General features: G+C 45.3%; 2 protein-coding genes across 2 annotated transcripts; both read right to left on the reverse strand.

Annotated features, from left to right (window-relative positions):
* Window positions 1-239: 239 nt before the first annotated feature.
* On the reverse strand, window positions 240-8,977 carry cax1 (cation/H+ exchanger protein 1). Its single transcript, XM_067254946.1, has 20 exons — window positions 8,902-8,977; window positions 7,722-7,886; window positions 7,364-7,491; window positions 7,139-7,247; window positions 6,902-7,018; window positions 6,743-6,804; window positions 6,341-6,529; window positions 5,236-5,421; window positions 4,570-4,669; window positions 4,227-4,368; window positions 3,930-4,113; window positions 3,474-3,573; window positions 3,082-3,200; window positions 2,729-2,766; window positions 2,228-2,394; window positions 1,924-2,045; window positions 1,201-1,295; window positions 1,023-1,101; window positions 837-945; window positions 240-745 (listed from the first exon to the last, which is right to left on the reverse strand). Exons 1-20 carry the CDS (start codon window positions 8,975-8,977, stop codon window positions 672-674), a joined length of 2,361 nt encoding a protein of 786 aa, XP_067111047.1. The 3' UTR covers window positions 240-671.
* A 363-nt stretch (window positions 8,978-9,340) lies between these two features.
* Window positions 9,341-18,402, reverse strand: smo (smoothened, frizzled class receptor). The gene is made up of 12 exons (XM_067254911.1): window positions 17,821-18,402; window positions 16,554-16,762; window positions 16,220-16,429; window positions 15,234-15,406; window positions 14,557-14,776; window positions 14,119-14,242; window positions 13,927-14,019; window positions 13,608-13,716; window positions 12,951-13,136; window positions 12,544-12,692; window positions 12,045-12,179; window positions 9,341-11,638 (listed from the first exon to the last, which is right to left on the reverse strand). The coding sequence occupies exons 1-12, from the start codon at window positions 18,086-18,088 to the stop codon at window positions 11,022-11,024; spliced, it is 2,493 nt and encodes an 830-aa protein (XP_067111012.1). The 5' UTR covers window positions 18,089-18,402; the 3' UTR covers window positions 9,341-11,021.
* Window positions 18,403-19,202: the final 800 nt, after the last annotated feature.

Raw genomic sequence — 19,202 nt, forward strand, 5'->3', positions numbered from 1 at the left:
GTGGAACCTGAACATGTTAGTGTGTGTGGAACCTGAACATGTTAGTGTGTGTGGAACCTGAACATGTTAGTGTGTGTGGAACCTGATATGTAAGGCTCAGTGTGTCGGCATCTCATTGGTTGGACAATGAAAATACACTTAACGTTGGTCACTGTGCTTAAGTTAATTACACATAACCCATGCAACAAGACGACATGCCACTGTAAATAAGTACTTCTGTTTTAATTGCAGTGGTCATGACTATTCTTTTCTGTCATCAAAGCATTTTGTTGACATCCATGTGAAGCAAACTCGACACCCAAAACCAAGTGACACAAAGCGTGGGGTCTCATGAAAAACGTACTACAATGTATTGAAGCAACAGATTTAATATTACACAAACGCTGAACTATAACGGTACAATTTAAGCTGAGGAAAACCCTGACATAAAAACAATGAGACTTCAATTAAATAGTTTTGATTAAGTTAGCTTTTTTCAGGTTGATTTCTCACCAAGGTGTGCAATGTTAAAACAACAAGGAGAATATTAATTTTAATTGTGCAAAATATTTCCTACCGTCACCCTCAATTAGTATTAATCAGTTAAGTTTTCACAATCGTTAAACACGCATACAGTACATACTGACACAGATAACCCTGTATAAAGACGTTGGGTGGGTTCAAGGTACCCTTCAACAGGAGCTGGGTGAGGGTGCGAAAAAATACACAGCCAGGAGGATGAGATACACCACGACAAGAGCAGTACCTGCAGAACATGAAAATAGATAATAGGCATTACACACATGTGGACATGAAACCACTGATTACTACAAACTACGCTGGGATACACAGCTTACCCTGAAAGTAGTCACATTTTCCATCCATGAAGATGTAGTTCACCAGAATCACACTGAAAATGCTGGCCCACAGATGAAGGTCACTGAAGATCAATACAAAACCCACATCCTAAAGGAGAGAATAGATCACAATAGATCACGGAGAGGCAGTGAGACTCGTAAAAAAAAACTGCATGTTCTACTTACGTAGAAAGCGTTGAACAGGATGACTAAAGGGATTTGAATCATGCAGACTTGGACAGCCAGACAGCTTCCCACCTCCAAACTGCCAAAACAATCCAGCCAGGTCAGGTCAGTTTAGCATGATCAGACAAGCACAGGATTCATCCTGACAGGTAATCGCGTGCTGGAGTGACTTACATACCTCAGACTGATGTTGTTCTGTAGGGCAAACTGGATTCCATTCATAATCTCTGGCAGCTCTGGTATCATGGCCAGCACAGTGACACCAATGAAATACTGCAAGAGCAGGTCACAACAGTAAAATTGAGTCTAACCAAACCAAAAAAATAACTTGAGAAGTCACTTCCCTGACAAAACACACTGAAGATAAGTGTGTGTGTAAGGGCAGTTTAGTTCATCAACATATTACCAACGTTTAAGCCTCAATTTCACTTAACTGTGTTAAATAAAAGGGCACAACTGTTGATGTGTGTGTTGTTATGGGAGTCAGGTGGCTGAGCGGTTAGGGATAGTAATCTGAAGGTTGCCAGTTCGATTCCCGGCCGTGTCAAATGACGTTGTGTCCTTGGGCAAGGCACTTCATCATGTATCTATGTACATTGTGTCGGGGTGGAGGGAGGAGTGTGTTGGTGGAAGGGAAACAAGTGTGTGTGTGTGTGTGGGGGGGGGGGGGGGGGGGGGGGGGGGAAGGGAGTTAGGTGGCTGAGCGGTTAGGGATTCGGGCTAGTAATCAGAAGGTTGCTGGTTCGATTCCTGGCTGTGAAAAATGACTTGTCCTTGGGCAAGGCACTTCACCCTACTTGCCTCGGGAGGGAATGTCCCTGTACTTACTGTAAGTCGCTCTGGATAAGAGAGCCTGCTAAATGACTAAATGTTAAAGTGCAAGGTGGTGCTGCGAGCCCACCTGGGAGACTTTGGAGTTGTCCAGGATGGGCTTGATGTGCTCAGTGGTGAGGTCTGCACATGCAGCCATCAGCAGGGTTGCCAAAATCAACACCCCCATAGCCATCCACCTCGACCAGTGAACTACAGCACCGTCAGAACATCCACAGTATAAGTAAACAGCACAGTAAATCCATGCACACAGATGCAATGCAGGTGTGCTTGCCTAGATCAACATGTGCCAAACGGCAGGTTAGAAAACAAGATGGATTATCCAGTGGTTTCATCCTCCAAGTTTAACATGAGGAGTAAGGCGTTGGGCTCACCTACACCACCATGGATGTTGGCACCCTCCTGTACATCCTGCCCATGCCCGTTGCCATACCCATCGCTGATGTGAATGTCGTATATGTGGGAGTGGGTCTTCAGGGTGAAGATGAGGCCAATCAGGTACGCGGCAGGCAGCAGCACTGAAATGGTGTACACCAAAGGCCTAGGGAAAAACCAGACAGCCCGCTCACTCAGGAAGTCTGAGAAAACATTATTATTTTAAGATATAACTTTTTTTAACCCTTGTGTTATCTTCGGGTCATTGTGACCCACCGTCGTATTGCGACAACTTTACCGCATACAAAAACAAAGTGAAGCATTTTCTTTTAACCGTTGGGCTGTCTCAGACCCCCTACATTGCAAAGGTTAAAAGACTATTTTTATTTGTTTTTGTATTGGGTAAAATTGGGTAAACACAACGATGGTTCGTTATGAACCTTTGGGTCATGTGACCCGAAGGCAGCACAAGGGTTAATAGAAATCAAAAGGGTACCTACTCAATGTGACTGAGGTACAGTGCCTGGTTATTTCCACTCTTTTGCGAAAAGGAGAAAAATGAAGGTTACCTTGGGCTGCCTACACCATCTCAAAGACAACATGCATCCTTATACGTGTTTGTTGTGGGAGTCAGGTGGCTGAGCGGTGAGGGAGTCGGACTAGTAATCCAAAGGTTGCCAGTTCGATTCCCGGTCATGCCAACTGACGTTGTGTCCTTGGGCAAGGCACTTCACCCTACTTGCCTCGGGGGGAATGTCCCTGTACTTACTGTAAGTCGCTCTGGATAAGAGCGTCTGCTAAATGACTAAATGTAAAATGTAAATGTTGTCAGGTGACAAGAGGCCGTACCCACCACCTCATAGTGACAGTCCTGACACATGAACGGACCAGTGATGTTCCCTGGGGTGTTGTTGCACCGCTCACACACCAGGTTACCATAGGCCTTCGAGAACAGGGTTGGAGCAAACACACCTGTGTGGGTAAAAGGACAGTGTATGCATGAGGGACGTGGTGTGTGTGTGTGTGTGTGTGTGTGTGTGTGTGTGTGTGTGTGTGTGTGTGAGAGAGAGCGAATGACGTTCCTGATAATTAAGGCTAGTTCATTTTGAAATAAATTCATATTTGTAATTTAAAGAGGGGAATTCAAAACCAACAAAGTTGGTGGTGTTTAAATGTCAATATTAAGTATTCAATGCCTTTTAAAATTCAAAACATGATGTCACTGATTTGTTTCCATAGTCATACCTCCGATAGATATAAAGAGCAAGGCTGAGCTGACACCAGCGGAGCGGCTGTTGAATCGCTGCTCTCTGTGCTTAAAGCCCCCGATGATCATACAGATACCCTGGGGAGACCACAGTCAACACTTTGGATAGTTTGTATGTGAAGTGTGACAGGAAAGCCAGGGGTAAAGACACAAAGCAAAGGTCCAAGACCGTATAACCGTTAACCGACAGTTTAATGAATCTCCGTTTTTCGTTGTTGAATAGAAACAAAATAAGAAATTGTACTTTCGTGCTGTTATAGCCGCCAACCATGTAGGCTAGGTAGCCTACAGCCAGCGCTCTCGGATTCAATGTGTTTTCGTTAAACTTTACACATCAAGTTTAACGAAAACCCCATTGAATTACCATTAATTAACGGTTAATGGTCGTTAACAAACGTCAGTTAGCGGTCAAATTTAAGCTTCCCGACACTCACAGGGATGAAGAGGATGCATCCCAGCAGGGTGCCGGTGAGGGCTGACTTCACGATCTCCTCGTAGCACTTGGAGCCTTCGCGGTGACCCCTGAGCAGGGCCGTGATGTAGAAGGTCAGCTCCGTGATGGAGCCGAACGTGGCGTTCACCACGGCCCCCACCGCAAAGTTACTCTGAGCTGAAATACTACATTGAAGAAAAAAATTAGTATTATGTATTTTATATATTTAAAGTGTAGTGTATATGAGAATACATTTTGGAGCCATTGTAAAGCACAGCAGGTGGGTGTTGTGCTTCACCTAGCGATGCCCATGCCGATGTAGTAAGAGAGGGGGATGATGGAGGTCAACGCTGTTGCAAACTTGATCTCAGAGCTGACAAACTGGTTCTCCACGTCTATGTAACCGATCACCAGGGTCACTATCACCAGGGGAAGCAGATCTGGGTGGCTTTAAGGATCACAATCAACTAGTGGGGAAGAAAAGGTTCCAATACAAGGTCTACAGAATTTGGATCGGTGCTGTGAATTCTTACATATAAAATACATGAGTCAAACATTTGGGGGGGAAGGAAATCCTGCTAGTCACGTGGACGATCTGGTATTTGAAGGCCGGAGCTTTGCCAAGGCAAGATGAAGGATACTGACAGCAAACACGTTGATCCCGTACACACTGTATTTGTAATAGTATAAGTTGAAGGCGTTGTAGCAACACAGCACCACCCTGGTCTCACAGCCTATGACCTGCAAAGAAGCAGGCAAACAACACCATAAAACGCAACAACAAAACCTTTATATCAGGGGTCTCCAGCCATGTTCCTGCAGTGATACCTGAACTCTTTTCGCTCCAACCACACTCATTGGACCTGATTCAACACTAGTTACCTGATCAAGCAGCTAATTGTTAGAATCAGGTGTGCTGGATTAGTGTTGGAGATTAAACCCACAGGCAGGTAGCTCTCCAGTAATAGGGCTGGAGACCACCCCCCTGCCTTACATTACATTTAACAGACACTCTTATCCAGAGCGACTTACAGTAAGTACAGGGACATTCCCCCCCCCCCCGAGGCAAGTAGGGTGAAGTGCCTTGCAAGGACACAACATAATTTGGCACGGCCGAGAATCGAACCGGTTAGCTAACCCTAACCCTATCTAACCCTAACCCCAACCTTCTGATTAATAGCCTAATTCCCTAACCGCTCAGCCATCTGACTTACATAGTCCCTATGTGAGATAAACCCAAGAGAAACAGAGAGAGCCATGCATTTCCTGGTCCCTTTACAGGGTAATCACCTTCCAGGTGTACGCACCTTTTTGTGTGAGTGGATGTGAATGTCCTCTGGAGACATGAGCAGCACAGTGCCCAGCGTGCGGGCGTTCACCTTGGCCACGGGGATGGTGAACACCAGGAGCCAGGAGAGGACGCAGGCCAGTCCGTGGATCACAGCCAGGACTGGGTACCCCAGCAGCAGCCATATGTAGGTGCTCACACGACCCTGACACACGCGCGACACAACCACAGTATCTTTTATATGTTGTTTGTGTAGGAAGAGGAAGCACTGTCTCGGTATCAAATGGGGCAAAGTTGTGTCACAACAGTTTCTTTCCCCTTCACATTACATTACATTTAGCAGACGCTCTTATCCAGAGCGACTTACAGTAAAGTACAGGGACATTCCCCCGAGAAAAGTAGGGTGAAGTGCCTTGCCCAAGGACACAACTTCATTATGCACAGCCTGGAATCGAACCAGCAACCTTCAGATTACTAGCCCGAATCCCTAACCGCTCAGCCACCTAACTCCCTTCCCCACCCCCCCACACACACCCAACCCCCCCCCCCCCACACACACACACACACCTGTTTCCCTTCCACCAACACACTCCTCCCTCCACCCCGACACAATGTACATAGATAACACAAAAACACACAAATGACGGCAAAGCAAACATGAACAAAACTACCAGTACGAGCTATCCATTCCTCCCGACCCCATCCCCCCCGCTACCCATGAATCCCACGATCATTACAGACACAACCCAACAGTATTCAGACACAAAGTAGACCATTATGCACAATTAAGGATTGGCTCGCGCTTGTTTAGAGACAAGGCGTAGCTGGCCGAACAATCCTGTGTTGTGCCGTTACAGTATTAAGGAGTGAAAGTAGGGGTGGGGGGAAAAATCAATTCACATTTGAATCGCGATTCAGTCTTCTAGCGATCCACAAATGTAAAAAAATCAGGGGGGGGGTCGTAATTTTTTATATGTATAAAAAAAGTTTTGATAAAGAAATTCAAGAAATTGACCCGAAGAATCAATTCGAATCGTGAGGTACCAAAAGATTCCCACCCCTAAGTGAAAGCTTCAAAAAACCATCTTTAAGCAGACGGACAGTCTTGATGCATCTCTCCCTACCCAGTAGTGTTTTCGGTGCGGGGTCTGTGGCCCGTGGGGAGGGACCTCGATGGCTATGGGAAGGGACTTGATAAGAGGCGTGGACTCCACAAGCTCGTTGACCTCCTTCTCGTCCTCGCAGTCCACCTCCTCTGGAATCGCCTCGCAGTTGGGGAACTTGACACAGCACCTCCGCATGGCACTGCTAGTCTGGACCACCAGACGGAGGGAGGAGGAGGAAGGGAAGAAGGAAGAGGGAGAGAGAGAGGGTGGAAATTGATTTGTTGATGTTGTGAAAACTAGTGGTTCCATTGTCAGTACCACTGGAAGGAAGTTCTAGAGAAGCAACATAAACTGAGCATGGCTTTACATATACACACAAGAGTACATTAACACTTTCATCACTTTGGCAATGACCCTTACCTTTTGTACAGACTTCCCAAAAGGCCAGATAAAGTAGCATGCCAACTTCAAACACAGCACCCCTAAGAGAAGAAACCAAGAACATTTACACGTTTACATTGAATGCAATTCAAACGATGATTCCACCTCAGCCCTGTGACAACACGAGTGAACACGTACCATAGGGTGACCCGATGATTGTGAGAAACATCAGGACACAAACCAGGAAGTAGGTCAGGGATATCCACCACCCAAACATAAACAGGTAAGCAATGTTTCCACAGGTGATGACTGAACCTGGACAACAGAAAGACGTTTCGCATGAGAGATCTCACATCTGACCTTTACTAACGGGCGTCCAATTACAGGTTCTGCATGTGGAAAGTGATTTGGAGGAGGGAGGAGACTGATACTGACCCGCGTGAGGTCGGACGAAATTCAGTTCTGAGTAAAGCTCCTTCACGACGTCCGACCTGTCCTCAATGGGCCTCTCTGTCACATGGCTTTTCCACTTTCTGAAGCCAAACTGAATACACACACATCCACGTGAGCGCCCCACACAACCCCACACACACACACCCACACACACACACACCCACCCACCCTCCTGACGTCTCAGACTCCAGTCTCGCCGCTTCTCACCTTGTAGTTGTTAGCCTCTTTATGGGCCTCCACCTCGTTATCGGCTCTGATGGTGGTCCTGACGGTGGTGTCGTGCCACGCGTCCTCCCCGTACTGAGAGGGGGTGGAGCGTCCGGAGGAGATGGGCACTGGCACGTCACACCAGCACACAGGGGACACACGTCACACAACAAACATGCACAGTCATCTGGTCTCTGGATACAAGCCAGGGGCTACTGATGTTACACATCCTCCTCACCGAAGGATTGGAATGTGCCTTGATTCTGACCAAATTGTAATGAAAATGTGAAAGGCTTCATGAATCCTGCGGTGAGGATTGGTCGTGTCTAACAGTTGACCAGTAGGGGCGGTTCCTCACCCCTGTGAACAGACAGGCCCTTGGGGGTGTACTGGCAGGAGTGGTGAGGGTGGGAGATGTCGGGGGAGAGGGGGTCGGACATGTCCGGGTGGTTGTTCCCGATACACAGCCTGTCACAGTGGATGGAGCGCCGGTGGACCCGGGGATCATGGTCCACCTGAGGCTCTGAGGAGACGACAAAAACGTGAAACCATCTAACGCTTCGTCAAGGAACAGACCTGGCTCTTAAATCGTAAGCTAACATGGGGAACACGGAGATGATTATCCTGTTCTCCTCTGTTTGGTCTTGAAGGTAAAATCGGCCACGTTTTGATTTAACGTTTTCGGTCATGTGGGATTAAAGCACTGACAGAAAAGCTGAATGGGTAAAGGAGCTTGGTCACAAACGTACCTTTGCATAATCAACCCACTAGCCTGGAGGGAGGGGGTTGTTAATAAACCCTTCTAGGAATCATGTTGTGCCCACTGAGTTTGAGTCTGTGACTTATCTGTGACTAACAAAAGACTCCTGATTGTCACATGTTAGAACCAGCCAATCATCCCACCGTTACAGCGCAGGAGACCTGGGGTGTCCAATCACATTTTCTATAGACTAACCATGCGTGAATACCAAGCGGAATTGGACTTAAGATAGGGTTTGGAGTTGTCCTGTGTGCAAAGGAAGGCTCATTCATCTCATTAGAAGACTTCATCGTGACATGCGTTACTGAGCTCTGATATGTGTACAGGAATCATGGTTTAGGGTCGCACAGATGATCTCTCTCTTCTCAGTAACAAACCCACATGATTCATAGAAAAATACATCAAGTCCTTCCATGACTTTAATCTGACAATATTGCTGTACTAAAAAAAACACCCCTTTCCTCCTCCAATTGTTTAATTCCAGACTGAACTCTTGCCTATTAGCAGATAATATGTAGACAAACAACCTAATATTCCAGATAATCTCCATCAATAAACACGGACATTCATTTTTTTTTTTTATCTATGAACTGAAGCAGAGAATGGATAACTTTTAAAAACGTTTGTCAAGTTACTACCTTTTCGAAGGCAAGTCCAAATGTTGCTGCTTGAGAAAACATTTTTTGCAAGTGCACGCGACTGTGTGCGGTCATTTCAGCGCACCTTGAGTTTGGATCGACAGCGCAAACAAATTAAAAAGAACAGGAATCAACCTTACCTGAACTTTCAGCTGTGGACCGCCGGCGACGTTTCTCTTGGTCAGCAACAGTCAAGGGAACTTTTTTGTTGGACATTTTGCCGGTTTGTGAAGTCCTGCCTGGGTTCTGCGGCTCGTGTTATCCGCACGCGTTATCAACTCATCTAAATCCACACCTTCAATAAGTGAGCTTCATATTGAAATTCACGCCGCTCGTCCATTGGTAGGAAAAATCGATTGCATTCTGGGATGTAGAGTTTTCTTCACACACAAATCTATCTCAAGAACCATTCAAACCTTCAGTCCATCTCAGGAAGATTTGACTTCTGTTGAAATCAGTCATTATCTACAGTAGACCTTTTGAATGTGACGAACAATTTAGGTCTGCGTTATTTTGTATCTGCCAATTTGTCTTCGCTGTAACAAAGTCAAGCACGAGCATTTTTTATATTCATTTTTAATTAAAACTTTATTTACATATACAAAAATACAACTGCACGAGTAAAGTATACAATTCTGTACGACAGATTGAGGAGTGAAACAGACATTAAAGAACAGAAAACACAAGGAAACAAAACTTTATCAGACAATAAGGCCAAGAAAACGAAAAATACTAATGGTATCTTCTCAAAACGGTACAAAAATAGATGTTTTATTTATCCTCAAAGAGATAGTTTCAGTTTGCCATGTGATAAAATCTCAATAGGTTACATTATAAAAAGGAAGTCAGGGTAGCTGAATGTCAGTTCATATCAAACCCGTCTTCTCATATGAACCTACATGTTTAATACATATTTTGAATATGTATAGTAATTATAGTTAGTGCGTTTTAATGGTGGAGAATCCACATGAATTGGAACTCTAATACTACAATGTATTCACGGCAGTGCTGTACAGTTCACCTGGCTCTTTCTAAGATTGAGTAACTGCTTAAATAAACGTCTCTTATACTGTACACAGAAAATCAGTGAGTAGGCACTTGAATGACATAATGGTGTAAAAAAAAAAGCGCCAACCTTATTCTGACTTTAAAGGTTGCCCTATATTCTGGTAGCATAGGGGCATTCGCAAATTGGCCTTAACATTGTTGCCACTTCCCTTTTAGCTAAGTATTGTATCAAGCCAACAAATAATACAAAATAGCTGTGAAGACCACCATCAAAAGGTGCACTGTATAGACACAATGGACAAGGCATGCACAAATACAACGACAGTACTGACAACCATTTGTATTTGAACCCCACTCTATGAATAATAATGATACAATAACAATATACAAAACTAAAACAGAACTCAGTGAAGTTGATGTTAATTATGTACAATATAATAAAAAATAAAGTTGAAATCCTAAGCAATGAACTACTGTAAAAAATAACCCTTTTTAATACAATTGTACACACAAAAAGATTTATACTTGACCCATGTTAAATATGGTGTAACACTCAAATGATTGCGTCCCTATTCTATTTTTGTATTTAATTTCAAATGTTTTTTATTTACTCTATCATTGGATGAAGGAAATGTGTGTGATTGCACCAGGCAACATAAAAATAATGAGCATGGTATATATTTCTATGACAAAAGCACTGACTACTGGACAACACAATCATGTTTAAACAAACAAAACAATCACAAACATACAATGATACTTCCCGGTTCTGTGTCAAGAGAGCATCTCCAGAAAAATGCCTCAATCTTAGCTAGCAAACACAGGTCTGTCACACTTGGGAGTTCAAATTCAGTCGGTCACATAGATATTTAGGCAAGTAAAAGTAATGACAAACAGTTGATATTTAACTTGAGCTGCCTCTTGAGTTAAGATCATGGAGTCTTCTACAATATGTTTCTGAAACAAATTTGTGGACAAACCTGCCAATATCACAGGTGGCCTTCTCTAGTTCTTCCATGTTTCAGTCCTCTACAGCAATCTGCTCATTTTTCGTAAAACTATCTCTACTGCCTTCAGTCGCTTTATATAGATATTCCTGGCTTTTGTCCAGTCCTCAGTTGGGTTACCGCAACACCCAACCAGCCTTTCAGGAAGACAGCACCGTAAATCCCGAAGTATCCAGCACTTCTAGCTTACAGTCTATAAACAACATGACCACACCCAACACCTTTCGGACCACCCTGCTCCTCACTCAAAAGTCAGAGTCTGCATCCATAAGCTCCGCTTCCATCAGATTGGTCTGCGAGTGAATCGGATCGATCCTTGCCTTCCTCCCCTGTGGTCTCATGGTGTAAGGTGCCCTCCCCCACCCCCCACCCACTGGCTCTACCTCCCCTGGGTAACGAGAGCCACCGCTGGGCTGCCGGGAGTGGGGTACAGGGCAGCGAGGCCCTAAACCAAGATCCTCCGGTAAATCATTCAGGGCGTGGGGGTTAGAGAGCAGGGCGAGGTCGTGGTTCCTGCTACGCCGGCTGGAGGGGTACGGGGCCAGGCTTGTGTACCTCTCCTGATAGGGGAGGGGGTGCGAGGGCCTGGTCTCGGGGTAAGACCCTGGAAGGATGTCAGCCCCTACTTCCTGTTGCTGTTCCCACAAGTTGGCCACCAGGCTCCTGTGCCCTGGCAGCTTGGGCAGGCGAGGCACTGAGCTGGGGCCGAACTCCCTCCGCCGGTACCCCTGGTGGTTGGCCGCTTCCTCCGCGGGCCTGTCCTCCTTCTTCCTCTTCCTCTTCTTCCTCTTCCTCTTCATCATCTCCGGAGAGATCTCCGCCTCCACCATCCACAGCTTCTTCCTCTCGTCAGGGGGCGGAACTGAGGAGGGGGAATAAGGAGAGAGAGAAAAAAGGTTTAGAACTGAGCAGGGGAGCATGGATTCAATGGCGGATAAGGACTGAAAAGAGGAAATAAGCTGCAGAGAGGGAAGGGATAGTTTTAGACCAGGACAGTCCATGAACGTGAAGTAGCCCAGGACAAAAGATTATATCTTTTCAGCAGCGTTAAGAGATACATTTGGATTACAATATTAGTTTTCATTTTCCTTGTGATGAATTAACTCTTTTCCTTTTAGTAAAATTAACTTTTTTTTTTTTTCCTTTTAGTAAAATTTAAGTGCATCACAATACACACAGTTTGTTCAGTCATCTATGGCTTTGGCAACAATGCTCCATCGTTCATGCCAATAAAGAATTAATGAATTTGAATGGAAGCCAGCTCTCACCAGGTGTGCAACTGGGCGTGACAGAGATGTCCTGAGGCAAGATGGCACCTCTCCTGGCCACCATCTTAGTGACATGCTGGGCCCAGGCAGATGACATGTCGTTGGACGGCTCGTTGAGGTCAAAGTTAATGCCAGCTTTGAACGTGAGTGGAAGAAAAAAAACACACACACAATTACAATCCATTCAGAACACAACTAACTCTAAGTTCTGTATTCAACTGAGGGAACCAACATGGAGTCTCTCCAACTAAAGCAAATAGGCGAACCACTGCAGCCCCAGTGTATATGAACTTGTAAATCTGTCACTCAGTCCTTAACCTGAGACACAACACTTGTCTCTGACAATAACTTTAGTGGCCACTACGATAGCGAGGTATGAAATCCAATTCAGAAAAGCCTGTGGATGTCGCGCGTTGGGAGCAAGCTTCGACAATTGATGTGGTGGTATTCTGTAGTACCGGTTTCAGGCACCAGAGGGCGCTGTACTGTGCTCACTCACCAACAGGCCCCTCGTGGGAGACGGTGTGCAGGCTGAAGGACAGCTCCTTCTCAGGGTCCTTGTGGAGCTCTTTGCGTTTGGAGAAGGCTTTCGCGATCATCTTGCTCTTCTTTATCCTCTTAGGTTCGTCGTCACTACGGCCAATGATTCTACGAACACGTTAAAAGGGTAATTTGTTACATTACTTGCGGAATATGACATGAACTGTGTTTTCGTTGAGGAAAAATTGACTGGCTATACTGAATACACTTCAGTTCTCCAAAGCGGTATCACTCTATGAGTCACGATAGGCTCTCCCTTGTGATTGGTTTGCCTGTTTAAGTCTACATGAGACACATTTAGCGTGTTGATACTGGTCTGGCACAAAGGCACAATGCTCCGGTTTTCTGGTTCCCAGTTCAGCTTACTTGCACCAAGTGCGTTTCCAGATGAGGATGGTAGCCTTGGTCCAAACCCAGGTACTCATGGCAATACCAGTCCCAAACATGGAGAACAGATTGATCTTCTCCACCAGCAGACTGGGTCGGTTCTTGATGGTGCATTCTGGAATCGGCTTGTTGGTCTGATGAGCTATTGTGACGTTGGCTTCGCACCTGCAACCAAACATTATTACGGACATCATTACCACTGAGAGGTTAACGTAGATCAGGGCCGGCCCGATCCAATAAACAAACTTAACATTTGTTTAAGGCCCCACGATTGGTTTGACCCCCCAAAAAATACCAATCAAAAGGGCCCCATACATCTTTTTTTTTTTGGGTCCCCAAAACCCTTGGGCCGGCCCTGACGTAGATAACTGTACAGCCGGCCCTGACGTAGATAACTGTACGGCCGGCCCTGACGTAGATAACTGTACGGCCGGCCCTGACGTAGATAACTGTACAGCCGGCCCTGACGTAGATAACTGTACGGCCGGCCCTGACGTAGATAACTGTACGGCCGGCCCTGACGTAGATAACTGTACGGCCGGCCCTGACGTAGATAACTGTACGTCCGGCCCTGACGTAGATAACTGTACAGCCGGCCCTGACGTAGATGACCGTACAGGAGGGAAAATAACTCACAAAACGTATTCTCTGAAGCTTCTCTCCCACTCGGCTTGGCTGAAGAAGTCGTAGAAATGGCAGCCGAAAGTGATGAACACAAAGCCGAACGCCAAGAATCCAAAAATACCTGAAATCAAAAAGAGATTCAAGGACTTCAGTGAAAAAGGAAAATTCTTCAGTTGGCCTAAAATAAACCATGCAACTAAAACCATGACAACTGAAAACAATACATCTGTGACTTTCGTGAGAGGTTAAGTCTTCAGTACAGCATCCTACGATGTGTAAGAACTAGGCCTCCGTTTTTTTCCTGTCGCTAATAGCAACACCTGTGTCATACCAAGCCTTAGCATTGTCTCGTTGATTTTGCTCGCAGCCTTTTCGCTTAGAAGCCCAGGGTGATTACTCTTGATGGAAAACAAAGTCATGACTCCTGCGAAGACATACGCAGGAACACAACAACAAATCAATACAGGTACGATGGCGATTAACTCTGCGATGTCAAACATGTCGGATGCCTCCGGACACTCACCTCGTATGAGGAAGTAGCCGCCGATAACAAGCACCACTCCGATGGGTGCCAACACAAACCCGGCCCGGTAGTGGTAGTTCTTATAGCCCACAAAACAGATCCCACTCACAGAGTCTCCATCCACCTGGAGGGTCACACACAACGGAATGACTTGTAGCTCAGGGTGTAAGAGAGCACTAAACAGTGGATAGCTACAGTACTGCGCAAAAGTCTTAGGCACAAAGTCACTTTTTTAAGCAAAAAAACACTAAGAAATAATGACACAAAAAGACTTAACAAAAACTGAACATCGCACTTTTAAACTGCCTCACAAATACAGAAGCCAAAACAAAAACAAACATTTAAGACAACATTCGAGTGGGAAAAAAACACTAAATGTAAAACACTAAAGACTATCGCACATTACTGTGTGTGTCGACTGTTGACGATGAAAAGTACCTCAGCGATGGCGAGAATGGCCACGGTGAGTATGAAGGGAATGGACCAGGTGATCATGTGGAAGTAGGACGTGCGTCCAGACAACGGCTGGTGGGTGGTTCCCAGGGCCTTGAAGGAAGCGTGCCAGGCGTAGGTCAGCATGACAAACCAGATCACGCCCGACATCAGGGAATAGTAGACAATGATGAAGATGGTGACGCAGGACAGAGTCTCCGTGGACCTGTGGGGAGAGAGGGAGGAGGGAGAGAGGGAAGGAGAGAGAAAGAGGGAGAGAGGGAAGGAGGGAGAGAGAGAGATGGGTGAGAGAGAAGGAGCGAGAGAGAGAGGAGGAAGAGAGGGAGAGAAGGAAGGAGAGAGGGAATGAGGGAGATAGAGGAGGGAGAGAGGGAAGGAGGGAGAGAGAGAAGGAGGGAGAGAAAGATGGAGGGAGAGGAGGGAGAGAGAGAAGGAGGGAGAGAAAGATGGAGGGATTATGAGGAGAGGCAGACAGCACGATAGAGGGCAAACGTCTGAAGCCACCAGAAGGTCATGATAAATCAATATCAAGTGCACTTACATACATGGATGCATGCATGCATCCATACTTCTATACATACATACATCCGTCCAATTTTAATACAAATTGACCATCGAATCTTCTTTCAAAACTCATGAACCTCTGGAGGCCTGTCACTTACGAGGGTTCCCCGAGGCGCATGGTTTTGTCACTCTTGCAGACGATCTCCTCACGAGCACCCTCCATAAACTGAGCTAGCCAGCCCATACTTCCCACGAAGAAACAAGCGTTGATGTAGAAGAGGATGACTGCTGGATAGCGATTCGAGTTCTTCCAGTCTGCCAGAAATGTGGCCTGTGAGCGAAGGGATGTTGAAGGTTTATTTACATTTTACATTTAGTCATTTTAGCAGACGCTCTTATCCAGAGCAACTGACAGTAAGTACAGGCACATTCCCCCCGAGGCAAGTAGGGTGAAGTGCCTTGCCCGAGGACACAACGTCATTTTTCACGGCCGGGAATCGAACTGGCAACCTTCAGATTACTAGCCCGCTTCCCTAACCGCTCAGCCACCTGACTCCCTGCTCAGCCACCTGACTCCTGTTTATAGAGAAAAGCAGCATCGGAACAGTGGTATCGCAACCTAGGCCGTTTCATAGAAACAAAGAGGTTTTTCCACAACCACCAATCACCAAAGAACATATGATTACATTGCGAATGGTAGCTGGCACTATTGGTTTGGCATCAGAAGAACAAATGTTTTCATCCTACTAGCATCAACAATACGATCCCTGGCATCATGGGTATTGTAGTTTTCTTTGAACTAATAAAATCTAAATGTATATGTACATCCCTCTTCACAAGCAATGTCACAGAGGGCTTCACATATGCCCATAGAACTGCCCCAACCTCAACCCTCAAGGAAGATACCATTACATTTACATTTAGTCATTTGGCAGACACTCTTATCCAAAGCGACTTACAGTAAGTACAGGGACATTCCCCCCGAGGCAAGTAGGGTGAAGTGCCTTGCCCAAGGACACAACGTCATTTTTGCACAGCCCGGAATCGAACCGACAACCTTCTGATTAATAGCCCGATTCCCTAACCGTTCAGCCACCTGATCTCTAAACCCTCAAGGAAGATACTGAGAAACTCCGCTGCTCACCAGTGTGAAGAAGGTGCAGAGGAGCGTAATGGAGCCGAAGTAAGCGATGTAGGCGTGCATGTCCGAGTGCTCCTCCTCGGTGAAAAGAGGGTTGTGACACTGGATGCCACAGCCCTCCACGTCCTTATACCAGCTGGCCTGGATATCCGTCTTCACCAGGGGGGCCTCACACTGGCCTGACGAGTTGAACTTTAATTTCTGCACCTCGTTCTGTCAAACCGAGAGAGAGAGCAAGATAGCGTGTCGCGTAACTTAAAAAAAAATCTTACTAAACCAAAAAATAATTTTAATTTGTTCCACAGACACATTCTGGACATATTTTGACTTATTTTACCTGGCAACCCATGGGAAACTTGTCCTTGGTATCGCACTTGAGGAAGCTGGGCCAGCCCCTCTCCTGGTCCACGATGCTGCAGGGGCGCCGGGTGGCCTGGCACAGCTGCTGGCTGGGCAGCTCCACGTGCCCATTGTCACACTTGGGCATGTAGACGGCACAGAGCAGGGGCTGGATCACCGACCAGCAGCGAGGGGCGTTACGCAGACCTGCAGGGAGCGAGGTGGGCGCAGAGGGTGAGGGACGATGACGACAGGAGGGAGTGGTGCTTAGCAGGGGCGTAGAATTGTTTTCAAATGTGGGTGGGACAGCTGTATTTTTAATATATACCTGAGGATGCAGCTGTTAAATATGATTTTCTTCGTAACAAGTGAGGGGGACATATTTGTAGATTTTAACAAGTCCCACCCATGTATAATGAAACCTTCACCCCTGGCGCGTGTGTGTCAATGCAGACGTGATGGGAGGGGGAAGGAGGATGAGCAGGAAGGGGAGGATGAGAATGTCGTGGTGGTGATGGAGGTAATGGGGGTATTGACACTGACCGACTGGAATTATATACATTTACATTTACATTTAGTCATTTAGCAGACACTCTTATCCAGAGCGACTTACAGTAAGTACAGGGACATTCCCCCGAGGCAAGTAGGGTGAAGTGCCTTGCCCAAGGACACAACGTCAGTTGGCATAACCGGGAATCGAACTGGCAACCTTCTGATTACTAGCCCGATTCCCTCACCGCTCAGCCACCTGACTCCCCATATAGCCCATTAATCCACGTGTTTGACAATTATTAAATTCAATGATTTCTGACAAATGGTTATTGTGGAGGTGGGTGTTATTGCCCTGGTAGGACACCACAGAAGATGAGAAGATTGATGGTTCACTTATAGATTCTTAAGGGAAGTGAATCTCACTGAATATCAAATTACTTTTGCCTACTCTAAATGCTTTACACTACAGGGTTACAGAAGATTTTCAGACAATAACGTTTTATTTGATTTAAATAATGGTCTTCTTCCTGTAATACTAACTCAGTTTATAATGTATTTATTATTTACTACGTTCAAACAGTAATGGTGATTTACTTACAGTGAGAAACTAGAGACTAGATTTCCATTGATAACTTTGCTGGTCAAAAATGACATCTAGGATGCATCTAAATTGACACTCAATTATTTTGAATGTTTATTATTAATAACGATCCCTAAATTGTATTCTAAAAGATCATGCAATTCATCAAATTAGTCTTAAATAAAAGTCATACCCGACCACATGGCCAACTTCTCAAATGCTTCTTCTTGAGTGTTCGAGTCCTCCGCCAGGATAAGCGACGTGTGAGTGTACGGTAAAGGGGACCCCAGACATGTATTGTATTTGAGCACTTCGCAAGTAGTTGTTTTTTTACAGTGTTCATCCAACATTAGTGTTGCGTTTTTCTGTACCATGGCGGCATGAGTAACAAATGAGCAGGCAGCCCAAATGCAAAGTACCCCGAACGCTCCAACAATGGTGCTCGCGTTGTAGGGAGACATTTTGGGAGGATCGACGGTGCAACTCAGTATCCCCAAAATAAAAATAAATAAAAACTTTGTAATCCAGTACCCTATAAAATTACTAAAAGAGAATGCCGTTCATTCGCTGCCAAGTTTCTTGCCATATCCTTTGTAACGAAAAAATAACAACTTTTTTCCACGGTTTCAAGCAGTACCAAACTTTTTCATCTTGCATTTCTCGTACAATCCTTGATTCATCCTTTGAATTCGCCTCATTATCTATATCACAGCGCAAATAGATTATACTTCGTGTGGAAGAGGTACAATATTCCTTGCAAGGTCGGTGAAACTATTCCTTTAGATTTTTGCTAGATAGCGGAAAAAGCAATCTAACCGAACAAGTAACAGAACCACCATCCCCCACTATCAAAAAACTTGCCATGAAAAGTCTGGAACTCTGTAATATGATCTCGCGCTCTCTCCACCCCTTAAACGCGCCCCTCTCTCTTTTGCAGAAAAAGGCAAATTACTGAAGTACGTGTCCCGAAAAAAAAGGGATTCATAAGGATCCTCAGTGAAGTGTGTTTGATAGATTTCGGTCTTTGTTTTTCTCGCTTGCAGTCTGGTAGGCAATTTTTTTCTGACTGTCCTGGTATGCACATGGTGGGGGAGAGCCAAGTAAAAAAAAAAAAAAATCTTCTCTCCCATCCCCCTCACCAAGGGTAAGAATGTGCCTTAGGAATACCAAAACAATCTCCATATCGCTGCGGGAATGCTACCACACGGCTTCCACCATATCTGAGTCTATAATTGTATTATACCCTCATACGAGAAATCAAATATATGAGTCGTTTTATATAGCTAAATATCTGCGGGTTTTAATACACTTATAGGGCATGTAAGGGTTGTCCATGTCCATTAGTGCTTCTATGTAATAAGTATATTTTAAAACCCCTCACATCTCCAGTGTCCAAGATAGTGTGCGTGGAGTTTTATGTCAGTGGTCACCCAGGAAGATTTGTTCCTGAATGAATTATTATTATTATATTATACAATTATGTCTAATATATGTGCATAGTGTTATATAGTATATTTTCACATGTATTCAAATATGGTATTAAATGGAGATGCATATTGTTTTGTATTTATACCT

The sequence above is a fragment of the Osmerus mordax genome, chromosome 17, assembly GCF_038355195.1.
Source record: "Osmerus mordax isolate fOsmMor3 chromosome 17, fOsmMor3.pri, whole genome shotgun sequence".
Classification (NCBI taxonomy): Eukaryota; Metazoa; Chordata; class Actinopteri; order Osmeriformes; family Osmeridae; genus Osmerus; species Osmerus mordax.

Excerpts from the sequence above, each read along its gene's own strand:
- cax1 (XM_067254946.1), bottom strand. The coding sequence starts at position 8,977 with ATGTCCAACAAAAAAGTTCCCTTGACTGTTGCTGACCAAGAGAAACGT. Across the intron at positions 7,019-7,138 it reads TTTCGTCCGACCTCACGCGG|GTTCAGTCATCACCTGTGGA; the intron begins GTCAGTATCAGT and ends TCTGTTGTCCAG. Across the intron at positions 2,395-2,728 it reads CTGTACCTCAGTCACATTGA|GCCTTTGGTGTACACCATTT; the intron begins GTAGGTACCCTT and ends GTTTTTCCCTAG.
- smo (XM_067254911.1), bottom strand. The coding sequence starts at position 18,088 with ATGTCTCCCTACAACGCGAGCACCATTGTTGGAGCGTTCGGGGTACTT. Across the intron at positions 14,243-14,556 it reads CCATTCTCGCCATCGCTGAG|GTGGATGGAGACTCTGTGAG; the intron begins GTACTTTTCATC and ends GTGACCCTCCAG. Across the intron at positions 12,693-12,950 it reads TGGAAACGCACTTGGTGCAA|AATCATTGGCCGTAGTGACG; the intron begins GTAAGCTGAACT and ends ACGTGTTCGTAG.